Genomic DNA, 15,077 nt, shown 5'->3' on the forward strand with positions numbered 1-15,077 from the left:
TGGATGCAGCCATGAACGAACATGATACCGTAACATACTCTTAACATTTCTTTCAAATTTATGTCAACTACCTTATATAGTCTTTTTTCTTTATTTCATAAACAGAGGTTGTGCTGACAATTTCACAGAAACCAGCAGGCACATGAAGTTTTGCTTGCAGCCTACAACAGTTGCACACCACTGCATTTTCACAAGAAAATTCTGCTGGCAACTTCTGAGTTAAAGCTCTTCAGTGCCCATTATCTTACCATTCATACTTGTCATAACTACCAAATGATACTTTGGTATTGTCATCACTACCAAATGATACCTTGGTTGTGAGCCAGCCCTGTTCCAACCAGAATGGCACTTTACGAGTTTAAGAGCATGTGCTGAAACTCCAAGTGCTTCTGTTTCTCATCCGAGAAGACTGTTCCTTTTAGCTGCCAGCACTGTCACACTACAGGAGAGTAAAGTTTGGAAGGGTAGGACAAGATAGATAGTGGTGGTACCTGGTTCTTGACAGAAGAGAGCACAACGATCACAGAGACTTAGGCGTGCTGGACGGCCTGCACAGCCACTGGTGGTGATGGTGACCAGTCTGTGTCCGGGCAGCAGCCAGCTCTGTGCACGGCCTTGCTCTAGCAGAAACATTGCTGCACCCGAGCGTCGTGGCTGTGCCCCGCAGCTGCCAAAGCTGCACTGGGCCACGAGGTCACCCAGAGTGGCCAGCAACTCCTCCTGTAGCTTCACCACTGCAGGGTCTCGTCTCTCCTCTTCCCCGAGCTCCAGCTGGGCACGCAGGTTCTGCACACCATTCAGAGCTCAGACGCACTGCTCAGTTGCAACAGTACTGCATCATTTGTCAAATGCATGACCAACGCTGAATCCACGAGTAAAATCTGCAGAATGACAAGGTGAAATTCAGTAGAAGGTAGTAGTGATGCAAGCACAACACTACTTCAAACTACCCATTTTATTTTTGCAGCTACATAATGTATTAACATATATGTACAAGGCCTGTCTGAAAAGTACCCAATCATGCTCCTGAAAAAATAGAAGCATCAATTGGTGTTTTCATCATCCTAATCCTCTTCAAAGCAGTTCCCTACCGCTTCCACACAGAGTCCCACGCTCTTTCCACTTCCTGAAACAGTCCGGCAACTTCTCCTTCGGAACTGCTGCTAAGGCAGCCATTGCATATCACTTGATGTCCTCTCGAATTTTAAAAGTGCATTCCTTTCAGGTGCCTTTCGATTTTTGTGAACAGGCAAAAGTCGGGCGGCTTATGCGCAGAAGCTAGAAAGCTTGACTAACCACCGAAATATTATGCCGTGCCAAAAAAAATTAATAATAATAATAACCGTGGTGGCCCATTGCCACTCAGCTGCCACATAATTGGTGACCACAGAAAACCTAACCAGCACACCAGCAAGGACTGGCTCAGCACTGCCAGCCATTGAGCGCCGTCTACAGCCCCATACCAGCCAGAAGAATGGTGTCTTTCCAAACCAGACAAACTATGGTGTCTGCAACTCTGGCCCTAATGCCTGCAGTGCCCTGTCACTGTCAACGTCGCTAAAGCTCAAAGGTATCAACATCGAAGGCACCACTGTAGCCAGTGCTGTAGGCCCCAATGTAGATACATCAACTGGCACTCCCCAACCATAGATTCCCATTGCTTTGCACCAGCAAAATTTCCACACTTTCCATCACCTGGCCCATCTTAGTATTTGTGCCACACAGCACCTCATTTCTTCATGCTTCGTTTGGGTGCACATGAATGCTGGAATGCGCGACTGGGTTCATGCATGCACAGTGTGTCAGCATGTTAAGGTGCCACAATAAACAGTTCCTCCTGTACAACGGTTCCTGCAACTCAGTGGCCAGTTTGTCATGATTCGCCTGGACATTGTGGGCCCTCTTCCCGCATGCCAAAGCTTCTGCTATCTGCTTATGTGCATCGACTGCTTCACCAAGTGGCTGGAAGCCACGCCTTCCTCTGACAGTGCCAGTTGCCGCAGCATTTGGCATGACTTAAGTAGGGTGTTCCAGTTATCCCTCAAATATCATAACTGACTACAGACAGCAATTCGAGTCAGCCCTCTTCAATGAGCATCTGCCCAAGCTTGGGACGACCCGTTGCCACACCAGTGCTTAGCTTCCTTAAACCAACTTACTTGCGAAACGCACACACAGGCACATCAAGTAAGTGCTTATCCCACATGGCACACTGTCACAGTGGGTGAAGCACCTTCCGCAAACTCTCCTCGGCATAGACTTTACACTGAAATACAATTTCAACTGTTCCAGCATGCAGCTGGTCTACAGCCCCCCACCACACTTTCCCTGCAATTTCTTCACAGCAATGGCACCATCCCCTGCCACTCCTCACTACATCAAGAATCTTCGGAAGGTCTTTTCAACTTGGAGCTTGGAGACAGACCCATCGTGGTCAGTCTTAACGCCTGTATATTAGCAATGACATTCGTTGAGGCAGTGTTCGATCTGGAGGACAATGCCAATTTCTGTCCCCCAGATATTGGACCTTGCCGTTGGGTGCGGGAGTTGGCCGAGGGTGAGGAGGACGTCGGGATGAAAAACTGGAGGTTTATTTACATTATTTACAGTAAGAGGACCAAGAAATTAACAGTCATAGAGTCATTATGGGCCGGCAGCAACTCAGACGCTGCGGCTCGTGGCAAGAAGCTCGAAAGAGATGAATGCAGGAATGCTCTGCTGCTGCTCCCGGTCTCTGGCTTTTAACCCTTTCGGTGTCTCAAAGTCATGTCCCGTTAGGCCAATCGGCAACCCCACTCAGGTGGCGCCATTTTCAGCCAATCGGCGAGCCCGCTCAGGTGGCGTCATTTTCGGCCAATGGTAGGTGCCCGTGCAATTGTGTCACACCCGGCGCACAGGGTCGCTCCTTGGGCCCCAATTGTCCGAGGGCTTACTTCTCTCTGCGGTATTGCCTTCCCGGTCTGCAACTGCCTTCACAAAGGCGGATGGGGAGATTGCTGCTAGGGCTTCACGGTGCATTACAGCCGTCTTGCCTCGGCACTCACGTTACCTGGAACAGTGCCAGGCTCTCGCTACACTTTCGGGAAAAGACAAGCAGTGAATAGCTCCACCTGCGACACACGAGGTGGGGGACGCCAACTCGTTTGCACGTGCCGTGCCTCGAGAACAGGGTAGATCTGCTTCTGCGTTCCTTACTTAGGTGTGGCGCGATTCGATGCGGTCTGGTGAACTCGAAGTAGGCTCAGGAAGAGGTCCCGTATCTAACAGCTCCTCCTCACCCCGGAAGTTCGCACTGGCTGGTGAAATCAATTCGCTGGCCATGAGGAACGCTGAAAGAACATGTAGGGTACTGGTGTCGAGCCTCGTGTGACGAACTTCGGTATCCTGGGCCCTGGAGAACGTACGTCAAACAAACAAAACAACACAGCGCTGCACCATGTGTAAGCGCAGGCTCTTCACCTTTGACTCGCCAGGCTATTACTAAGTCAAAATGAACCCTGATCTTTTCTTTCCCCTATTTTGATAAAGCAGTTCCAACCACCTTTCTAAACTGCTATCCATTTCTCTCCGAATGCCGACAAGACCAGAGTGACGTTGTTGCAAAACAAAGGGCCATTGTCGTTGCAAACAACAAATGAAAATAGCCAAATATAAGTTAAGTGGCCTAACTACACGACAGCATGTTTCCAACCTATTGCAGTGGCATACTTATCACACGTATTGGGGCCACTGAACAGTCTCGTCAACTCTACAAGTATGTAATCACAAGCGCGCTAGCTTTGTGGTCCTTATTTCGAACCCGTACTTGCGTCGCACGCAAACATTCCATCACGCTTACTCACGTCTTTCTCTAGTCTATACAGGACACGTACCTTAAACGAACAACTACACTTGCGTAACTTACGCACTCCGTAGAACCCTTAAAAAATGCGTCTGCTATTAACTCGTTCCATGCACGCTCACTTGAGAAGTCAGAATACAGCTGCCCTCAACACACACAAGCAACCCAGTCGTTAAGAATCTGCTTCCTTCCGTCCGCACAGGACACGCGCTAAAGGAACTATGCGCTTAACCTTAGAAAATAAAAAAACAAGAAGAAGAAGGTTAACTAATACACACGCACGTTATGATAGGCCTCTCAACGATAACCTTGACACTCAGGTTACTCACACACAAAAAAAAGAAAGCCTATATACTCATTAACTAACACTCACGAGACTAATTGTTTAAATAAAACACCTCTTTCAAGCCTCGGAGCTTCTCAAACGAAAACATAAAGAAAGCTCATACCTTACTTATTGAAAGAAACTCTAGCCTCAAATCGCGAAAATTTCAAAAATGTTAAAAAAAATAAAACAAAACGACATGCTTTTCTTCTGCGGAAGCTCTCTTGGCCTCCCGTTTCAAACGCTTACGATTGACTCATACTTTTGAGCCGTACTCGAGGTGGTTGCGGTTCAAAAGCTACACTGGCTATCCAGGAACAACAAAAGGGCTGACTCACTATCAGCTCCTCCAAGACGTTACAGTCTCCTGCCAATTTGCGTCCTGGCGCCCCTCTTTCATCACGAACTCGACTGACCGCGTCGCAACTCCCTACCATCTGGTCTCGTCTTGCCACCTTGCGCTTCTTTGAACACGCTGAACTTCGAAAAGAACAACGGACCGACAAGGAACATAACTGCCCTCTGCCCTTTGTCTGCGTCCGTGCAGAACATGCTTCTCGGTCTCTTTTCGACCGGTGGCTCGAACGTGTTTGATGCGTCAACAACGTCAATGATTACCGCACCTTTCTTTTCCTTGCGTCCTGGCTTTTTGCGTCTTTCGCCATCTTTGGCTGCGCTACATTAGCCCCCGCATTCCGATCTTTAGCGCGCTTCTTTCTACGGCGCTTTTTCCTCGAGCTCTCTTTCATGTCGCCTTCTCGCGCCTCGTGCTGGCCGTTACACATTTCGTCGGCCCGTATTGGTCTCTTACCCGCACAGTCTGAATGATCTTTAACTAAATCATCCCTCTCTTGGCTACCTAGACTGGCGGAGAGCTGCACCGATCCCTGAACAATGCAGTGGTCTTCCCTTGAGCTACGGAGCTCGTAATCCTGCGAACTGCCCTCAACTGCATCGTCCAGCTGGCACTTCTCTTCGGCACGCAGATCTGACCTGACAAGGGTGCTCATGTCTGTCGGGTCAACAGTACCCTGTACCTCGTTAATGACCTCGATACCATGAGATGCGACGCACGCGTGCGGTAACTTTGCCAATTTGTTCGCAGCTGGCCTAGCTGTCTCTACAGTCCTCTGTTGGCACAGCACCTTGTCACTCTCACTCTGGCCTTTAACGGCCTCTGTTGCCACTAAAGCATCGTTAGCGGCTAGTCCTTTCCATTCACCTATGAATGTGCAGCCAATCTCACAAGCACTATTCTTCTTGTTGGCTTTTGGCGAAAATCCGCTAGATACTTCCTCATTCTTTTGCTCTGTACTACCTACAGAATTTTCAGCCAGCCGTTGTCTCTGTGCCTTTGACTGCTGAAAATATTGTATTTGTTTTTCCAATGCTGCCTTCTCTTTCTCGTACTTTTGCTCACCCGTTCTTGACGCTCACACTTAATCTTAAGTTCTTGGTGCTCACGCTCCCGTGGTTCTTGTATCACCTCCCAACCAATCTTAATACTTTCATCATCATTGCCACTATCTTGAATTGCCTTTATGATAGCTGGCTTTTTCATCTGTTCGTCCACCTCAACTCCTAAATCGTCGCACACCAACAACAAGTCTAACCTCGTCAACCTTTTAAGATCCATGGCAGCTGCCCTGACTGGTGGTTAGAACTGTTTTTCTTAATTAATTTTTGCAAACACACAATATGCAACAAATTCCCAATTCCTAGAACTATCAAAATAAACACAACATTTGAAGTCTGGCGAATCAAAAAGAAAAAAAAAACCACACGCTCACTTACGGTTGCAGCACCCTGCCATCTGGTTCATTGGTCCGCTGTTCCCGGTTCCTCAGGACTCGCTGGGTCAAAGGCTCGCTCTTCTTCGTTGTTCCCAGATCCTTAGGACTTCTCTAGACGAAGGCTCTTTTTCGCTGTTCCGGGTTGCTCAGGACTCTCTGGGTCGAAGGCTCTTTCTTCTTCGCTGTTCCCAGTTCCTTAGGATTTCTCTCGACGAAGGTTAATCCATAGCGCTGCCACCAGTTGTTGGATCTTTGGACGAAGGTTCATCCGTAGCGCTGCCACCACTTGTTGCATTTGGAGACGATCCCACCGCTGTCAACCAGTTGTTGGATCTGGAGGACAATCCCAATTTCTGTCCCCCAGACCCCATGACCTTGCCGTTGGGTGCGGGAGTTGGCCGAGGGTGAGGAGGACGTCGGGATGAAAAACTGGAGGTTTATTTACATTATTTACAGTAAAAGGACCAAGAAATTAACAGTCATAGAGTCATTATGGGCCGGCAGCAACTCGGACGCTGCGGCCCGTGGCAAGAAGCTCGAAAGAGATGAATGAAGGAATGCTCTGTTGCTGCTCCCGGTCTCTGGCTTTTAACCCTTTCGGTGTCTCGAAGTCACGTCCCGTTTGGCTAATCGGCGACCCCGCTCAGTTGGCGTCATTTTCGGCCAATGGTAGGCGCCCGTGCGATTGTCACACCCGGCGCACAGGGTTGCTCCTTGAGCCCCAATTGTCCGAGGGCTTACTTCTCTCTGCGGTATTGCCTTCCCGATCTGCAACTGCCTTCACAAAGGCGGGTGGGGGGATTGCTGCTAGGGCTTCACGGCGCATTACAGCAGTCTTGCCTCGGGGCCCACGTTACCTGGAACAGTGCCAGGCTCTCGCTACACTTCCGGGAAGAGTCAAGCAGTGAATAGCTCCACCTGCGGCACACGAGGTGGGGGACACCAACTCGTTTGCATGTGCCGCGCCTCGGGAACGGGGTAGATCTGCTTCTGCATTCCTTACTTAGGTGTGGTGCGATTCGATGCGGTCTGGTAAACTCGAAGTAGGCTCAGGAAAAGGTCCCGTATCTAACAATAGTTACTAGTGTTACAATGCACCTCTCCGTCTTGCCCTCAATCCTCACTATCTCAGGCCCTTCCCTGCTCCCAAGCACTGTGACATGACCTACATTGTCAATGTCAGGAGTGAGCCCCACACCACTGCTCTCGAACGGCTGAAACCTGCCTTCAGCAAAGCACCGCTACAAGCCAGTGTTACATCTGCTGTCGTAGACAAGATCTTAGTGCAGCACTCCCTCCTCCACCACGATGCTGCATGAACAAGACCACACATTAATTTGCTGCCTACACTGCTTTCTTGAGAAGGAGCCCTGTAGCAGAAGCACCATCGGCACTGCCCTCAGCTGTGCTAAGTAGTGATTCCAAGGCTAGCACAGCCGCCAACGCTAGCGCAGAGTGGTGTGCGTGCCAGGCAGGACAGACTCGGGCATGAGCAGAGAATAAAAATTTCAGCAGAATCCATCTCATGATGACTGAAGAGGGTAACGCATTTAGCATTGAATTAATATACAAAACGTATATCCACTGATGAAACGAGTTATGTATGAAGTGTGTACTGCAGCGGGAGTCCTTTTTCGCACTTCTGTAAGAACACTCAGTGCCACCTACCAGTGCTGATACAAAGCCTGCACATGGCCTGCGAACGCGAAGAAACCTGTCATGAGGCAGCCAGGCTCCTTTCTCGTGCTTCTTCCTGGACACGCTGTGTCATCCAGTGGCACTGCCAATAAGTCCACACGTGGCCTCCGAAACGAGAAGCGCGGCACACCAGTGCACCCGAATGCTGAGGATTGTTCCCTCGTTTGCCACACACCTAGTGGTAGATACTCAGTGACCCAAGTTGGTGAGAGGTTCATTGAAGAGCGGCACATACCCAGTGCATTCATCATGCAATAATAATAATAATAAGAAGAAGAAGAAGAAGAAGAATAAGAAGAAGAAGAAGAGGAAGAAGAAATTCTGGGGCTTTATGCGCCAAAGCCACGATTTGAGGCACACCGTAGTAAGGGACTCCAGATTAATTTTGACCACCTGGGTTTCTTTAACATACACTCAATGCACGGTACACAGGCATCCTTACACTTCACCCCCATTGAAATGCGGCCGCCATGGTTGGGATTCAATCCCGCGCCAACGAGATTAGTAGTGCAACTACGAGAGAGGAGCCCTGCTGCCTCATGACGAGTTTCTCAGCATTTGTACGCACAGACACACCATGGATTTCGAAGGCCATGTGCAAACTTTGCGGTGGTGCTACTAGATGGCGTCGAGTGTTCTCAGGGAAGCACAAAAGAGGTGTCCCGCTGTAGTACATACCTCACACATCTCATTTCGATGGTGGCAATATGTTGTGTCACTATGTCAATTCAATGCTAAAGGCATTACCGTCGACAGTCATTGTGAGATGGGTTCTGCAGAATTTTTTTCAGGTTTCAGTATCCTGAAATGCTCCATACGATTTCAGCCTGCATAATGAATACACCTGCCAATTTTGTGTAATTACTTTTGGGAGAAAATGAACCCTAATTATGCAAGTTTAATACTTTAATGCTGTAAGGTTATACACTCTATTTGTAAGGACACAACCCCACCCTGTTCTCTAGTCTTGTGATGATTCATCTGTTACATCATTTATCAGTCATACAATTATTCATACACTGACTATGTCTATACTATCTTATAAATGATCCACATAAGACTTGCATGTGATTCAAATTCTTAGAAAAAACATTCCAAAGGTAGACTGCCCAAGAGGAAAGAATATGACAGTAATAATTATCCTACACAGCCACAAAGTGCGCACGGGGCTTAATAACTTTTGAACGTGGTTCTTATAACAGACTCATAGGTTATGAATACGAAAACACCATTTTTTGTTCAGATATACCAGTTACACGCTAGAGGCAGCATCTTCATGTAAATGGAGAAAGTAACTGTCGCCTTATGATTCTTGTCATAAAAGCAGCTTTTATTGGCCAAAAGATGTAGATGAAAATGTGGCATTGCGTTGTACATTGGCTTGTTCATGCTGCATGCTCTATTTTTGTGTCAACTCACAGTAATTGAGAGGTACTTAATGGTTACCTTCTGTCGTATATGATGACAGAATGGCCTAGACTGAATTGTTGGGAATTTTCACCACAGCTTACAGCAGTAATGTGCCTAAACCACTTTCACACAGTTCCACATGGCTCAGATTTTAAATCAGGGTTGGACATTTCACAAACATACAACTGAGCTAATCCTGAAAAGGAATAAAAGCAATGTAAGCGATTGGTTACTATGGGGCAGAAGAGGTTATAGCATGCAACAGCCAATTTTCAAAGCACACTTTCAAGAAATGTAAAGGTCCGCACAAATTTGGTGAAAGCTGTGTGGAGAACTTGCCTTCATAATGAAAGGTGCAAGGTCCTTGCGGAATTCAACGCGGCACTTGAGGAACCACAGCGCCACCAGGTGGTGGGCCAAGGCCACCACTACTTCACTGAACCTGCATGAAGAGTGAGCAGTAGCTGTTTCACAGGCAGCAGGCAAAAATGAATGCAGTTCCAAGTTGCTGTATTTGCACAGATTTTTGCAGCTTGGTAGTGCCCCTTGGGCTTTACAATACACCTATCACACAACTACCCCCACCTCTCTCTCTCTCTCTCTCTCTCTCTCTCTCTCTCTCTCTCTCTCTAATATATATACATTGTAAAGGCGTTTATTAGTCGCTGCTGTTTGGGACCGACTGTTAGCACAATGCACAGACTCTCAGCATGAGCGGCACTCACCAGCAAAATTGCTGAAGAGAACAACCCACTAGAAAGCGCTGAAATCCTTCTATACAATATATATATATATATATTATATATATACGAGTATATGCACAGTCACACCTCAGTATAACGAAGTTGTACTTGCAGCAAATTAAATTATTACTTTTGTTAATTTAAGATTTTAAAGTTACTGCAGCAAAAATAATTTCGCAAATTCCCAGAACATTCCTGGTGGATAGTATCTTGTCAGTAATCACTTAAACAAATCACAAGAAGATCGGGCCACAATAACATGGTTACGAGTGCCAGTACACACGGTGCTGATAGCACCATGAGCAATGCGCACCGAGAGCAATGCTCAAGGGGTCCAAGAGATTCACGTTTTACGCCGCACGTCACACCATAAATCTTTGACACCATGGCTAACCATGCTTAGTGCCCGCAGCCATTATCAGGTGGCACCCTCAAATTAAAAACAAAAATGCAGAAATGTATAGATATTTGTTCTGAGAAAAACCGAAAAAAAAAATGTTTCACCTGAAATGTAGAGCATTGATGACAACAGCAAAGAGACAACTGCACAAAGTAAGGTTCATAGATTTATCGATGTAATGTGTGCTTAGGCAAAGTTCACTCGATGACCAAGAACACTCACTGTCACAATGCAAGCTAGAGTGGGCACGGGAGAGCAGCTACCATGCGGTCGCTGCTAAGCTCTCCTTTCTGCTTTCTTGTGCAGATTGCTGTTTTCGGCTCATCGTTGTCACCGTCTAGCACGTGTGCTACGTCCGCATCTCTATCGAATTTCCTGCTGGATCCACCGCCACAAGCAGCTGACAACAGCCTTGATTATCTGAGCATGGAAAACATCATCTTCACGCCGGTATCAAGTGGGACACGGACACTGCCGCCAGCGGCAGCACTGCAGCGCTCAGATTTAAGCAACTGGCATCAGCAAGGCGCTTCCAGTGGGCACGGGAGAGCAGCTACCATGCGGTCGCTGCTAAGCTCTCCTTTCTGCTTTCTTGTGCAGGTTAGTCAGTCCGAATCGCTTTTTTGTAAACGTACAAACAATGTCGGTTTGCTGCTCTTCCCTTGCCCACAAGTGCTGGCTGCCACTCTGAGTGATTGTGTCTCTGTTGCTATGTTGCTCTTACTTTCCGGGGATGTAGAATTAAACCCTGGTCCCCATATTGAAGCTCAACATAAGCACAATGAAGTTATGGCCGCCATAGCTGCTTTGTCGTTAAAATTTGACACGCGACATGCCGAGATGATGATTGCCATAGCTGAACTAAAGGCTAACCAAGAAAACCTCACTGAGACCGTTTCAGACCTTTCCAATAGAGTGACTGCCGTGGAAGCTGCGGTTGAGTCTTTTGAAAATATGCCTTCAGGAAGTGATATTACTACCGCAGTCCATGAAGCAGTTTCAAATGAAAGCGCTGTGCTCGCGTCAAGACTAGACGTTCTGGAGGACCATTCAAGACGCGACAACTTGATCTTCTATGGGATCGCAGACAACGTATCAGAAACGTGGGCTCAATCAGAAGTCCAGATCCATCACTTTCTTAGAAATTGTCTCAACATGACTCCCTCGGAAGCCGCAATCCATAGGGCTCATAGGCTAGGCACATACGTTGTCGGCAAGACACGGCCTGTTATAGCTAAGTTTGTGTCTTCCAAGATGAGAGACCATATCATCATCATCATCAGCCTAGTTACGCCCACTGCAGGGCAAAGGCCTCTCCCATACTTCTCCAACTACCCCGGTCATGTACTAATTGTGGCCATGTTGTCCCTGCAAACGTCTTAATGTCATCCGCCCACCTAACTTTCTGCAGCCCCCTGCTACGCATCCCTTCCCTTGGAATCCAGTCCGTAACCCTTAGTGACCATCGGTTATCTTCCCTCCTCATTACATGTCCGGCCCATGCCCATTTCTTTTTCTTGATTTCAACTAAGATGTCGTTTACCCGCGTTTGTTGCCTCACCCAATCTGCTCTTTTCTTATCCCTTAATGTCACACCCATCATTCTTCTTTCCATAGCTCGTTGCGTCGTCCTCAATTTCAGCAGAACCCTTTTCGTAAGTCTCCAGGTTTCTGCCCCATATGTGAGTACTGGTAACACACAGCTGTTATACACTTTCCTTTTGAGGGATAGTGGCATCCTGCTGTTCATGATTTGAGAATGCCTGCCAAACGCACCCCAGCCCATTCTTATTCTTCTGGTTATTTCAGCCTCATGATCCGGATCCGTGGTCACTACCTGCCCTAAGTAGATGTAGTCCCTTACCCCTTCCAGTGCTTCGCTACCTATCGTAAACTGCTGTTCTCTTCCGAGCCTGTTAAACATTACTTTAGTTTTCTGCAGATTAATTTTCAGACCCACCCTTCTGCTTTGCCTCTCCAGGTCAGTGAGCATGCATTGCAATTGGTCTCCTGAGTTACTAAGCAAGGCAATATCATCAGCGAATCGCAAGTTGCTAAGGTATTCGCCATCAACTTTTATCCCCAATTCTTCCCACTCCAGGCCTCTGAATACCTCCTGTAAACATGCTGTGAATAGCATTGGAGATATCGTATCTCCCTGTCTGACGCCTTTCTTTATAGGGATTTTGTTGCTTTCTTTGTGGAGGACTACGGTGGCTGTGGAGCCGCTATAGATATCTTCCAGTATCTTTACATATGGCTCATCTACACCCTGATTCCGTAATGCCTCCATGACTGCTGAGGTTTCGACTGAATCAAACGCTTTCTCGTAATCAATGAAAGCTATATATAACGGTTGGTTATATTCTGCACATTTCTCTATCACTTGATTGATAGTGTGAATATGGTCTATTGTTGAGTAGCCTTTACGGAATCCTGCCTGGTCCTTTGGTTGACAGAAGTCTAAGGTGTTCCTGATTCTATTTGCGATTACCTTAGTAAATACTTTGTAGGCAACGGACAGTAAGCTGATCGGTCTATAATTTTTCAAGTCTTTGGCGTCCCCTTTCTTATGGATTAGGATTATGTTAGCGTTCTTCCAAGATTCCGGTACGCTCGAGGTTATGAGGCATTGCGTATACAGGGTGGCCAGTTTCTCTAGAACAATCTGACCACCATCCTTCAACAAATCTGCTGTTACCTGATCCTCCCCAGCTGCCTTCCCCCTTTGCATAGCTCCTAAGGCTTTCTTTACTTCTTCTGGCGTTACCTGTGGGATTTCGAATTCCTCTAGGCTATTCTCTCTTCCACTATCGTCGTGGGTGCCACTGGTACTGTATAAATCTCTATAGAACTCCTCAGCCACTTGAACTATCTCATCCATATTAGTAACGATATTGCCGGCTTTGTCTCTTAACGCACACATCTGATTCTTGCCTATTCCTAGTTTCTTCTTCACTGTTTTTAGGCTTCCTCCGTTCCTGAGAGCCTGTTCAATTCTATCCATATCATAGTTCCTGATGTCCGCTGTCTTACGCTTGTTGATTAACTTAGAAAGTTCTGCCAGTTCTATTCTAGCTGTAGGGTTAGAGGCTTTCATACATTGGCGTTTCTTGATCAGATCTTTCGTCTCCTGCGATAGCTTACTGGTTTCCTGTCTAACGGAGTTACCACCGACTTCTATTGCGCACTCCTTAATGGTTCCCATGAGATAGTCGTTCATTGCTTCAACACTAAGGTCCTCTTCCTGAGTTAAAGCCGAATACCTGTTCTGTAGCTTGATCCGGAATTCCTCTAGTTTCCCTCTTACCGCTAACTCATTGATTGGCTTCTTGTGTACCAGTTTCTTCCGTTCCCTCCTCAAGTCTAGGCTAATTTGAGTTCTTACCATCCTATGGTCACTGCAGCGTACCTTGCCGAGTACGTCTACATCTTGTATGATGCCAGGGTTCGCGCAGAGTATGAAGTCGATTTCATTTCTAGTCTCACCATTCGGGCTCCTCCACGTCCACTTTCGACTAACCCGCTTGCGGAAAAAGGTGTTCATTATCCGCATATTATTCTGTTCTGCAAACTCTACTAATAATTCTCCTCTGCTATTCCTAGAGCCTATGCCATATTCCCCCACTGACTTGTCTCCAGCCTGCTTCTTGCCTACCCTGGCATTGAAGTCGCCCATCAGTATAGTGTATGTTGTTTTGACTTTACCCATCGCCGATTCCACGTCTTCATAAAAGCTTTCGACTTCCTGGTCATCATGACTGCATGTAGGGGCATAGACTTGTACCACCTTCAATTTGTACCTCTTATTAAGTTTCACAACAAGACCTGCCACCCTCTCGTTAATGCTATAGAATTCCTGTATGTTACCAGCTATTTCCTTATTAATCAGGAATCAGACTCCTAGTTCTCGTCTCTCCGCTAAGCCCCGGTAACACAGTACATGCCCGCTTTTTAGCTTTTTAGTAAAGCAATGAAGGGGGCTAGTTGGTGAACGTTCATGGTTATATTGCGCTCAGTTTTACAAACACGATACTAAGGAAGGACAGGACGTGGACGGACGAAGCGCAAACTACCAACTCTGTCCTTCCTTAGTATCGTGTTTGTAAAACTGAGCGCAATATAACCATGACCGCTTTTTAGCACTGTATATGCTTCTTTTGTCCTCCTAACCTCACTGAGCCCTATTATATCCCATTTACTACCCTCTAATTCCTCCAATAACACTGCTAGACTCGCCTCACTAGATAGCGTTCTAACGTTAAACGTTGCCAGGTTCAGATTCCAATGGCGGCCTGTCCGGAGAGACCATATACTCTCGCAAAAAGCGAAGTTTAAAGCCGATGGTATTTCAGTCGGCGAAGACTTTTGCAAAGCCACTCGTCAATCGTGGAAAGCACTAAATGACTTTGGCAAGGCCAGCGGCCAGTCTTTTTCTTTGCGACATAAACTAATCATAGGTAAAAAATGTTACGTTTATTGCGCAGCTACAGATGAAGTATGCGAGATCGGACCAGCTAGGAGCGCGATTACCCCAACAAACAACAAACCATCGGGTCCACAATCTTCACATTTGGGTGCAGCATAGCTATCTCGTGTTCCAAAGCAAGCAAACTCCTTATCACTTCTTTTTACAAATGTCCGAAGTATCGCCAACAAACGCACATCACTGTCATCACATATAGACGCATGCTCAGCTGATATAGTTGTGCTCACCGAAACATGGCTTTCAGCAAAAATTAAAGATAGTGAAATACTAGACTGTCAAAAAACGTATAACTTTTACAGGTACGATCACGATTTCCGCACGGGCGGAGGTGTACTGATTGCCGTGAGCTCTGCTATCCATTCCTTCACTATCTCCATT

The 15,077-nt window shown here is 46.9% G+C and overlaps 1 protein-coding gene across 9 annotated transcripts in view; it reads right to left on the reverse strand.

Moving 5' to 3' along the window:
- gig (TSC complex subunit tuberin) overlaps positions 1–15,077 on the reverse strand; it is a 161,109-nt gene that overhangs the window by 63,457 nt on the left and 82,575 nt on the right. For all 9 annotated transcript variants that reach the window (XR_012827283.1, XR_012827284.1, XM_075688130.1 and 6 more), the window contains 2 exons: positions 9,407–9,509; positions 492–786 (listed from right to left, as the gene is read on the reverse strand). Coding sequence is in view for 7 of the 9 variants with exons in the window: in XM_075688130.1 (XP_075544245.1) it covers positions 492–786; positions 9,407–9,509 (398 nt within the window). In the remaining 2 variants the exon portion in view is untranslated. The remainder of the gene's footprint in view (positions 1–491; positions 787–9,406; positions 9,510–15,077) is intronic.

This window comes from Dermacentor variabilis, chromosome 4, assembly GCF_050947875.1.
Source record: "Dermacentor variabilis isolate Ectoservices chromosome 4, ASM5094787v1, whole genome shotgun sequence".
NCBI lineage: Eukaryota > Metazoa > Arthropoda > Arachnida > Ixodida > Ixodidae > Dermacentor > Dermacentor variabilis.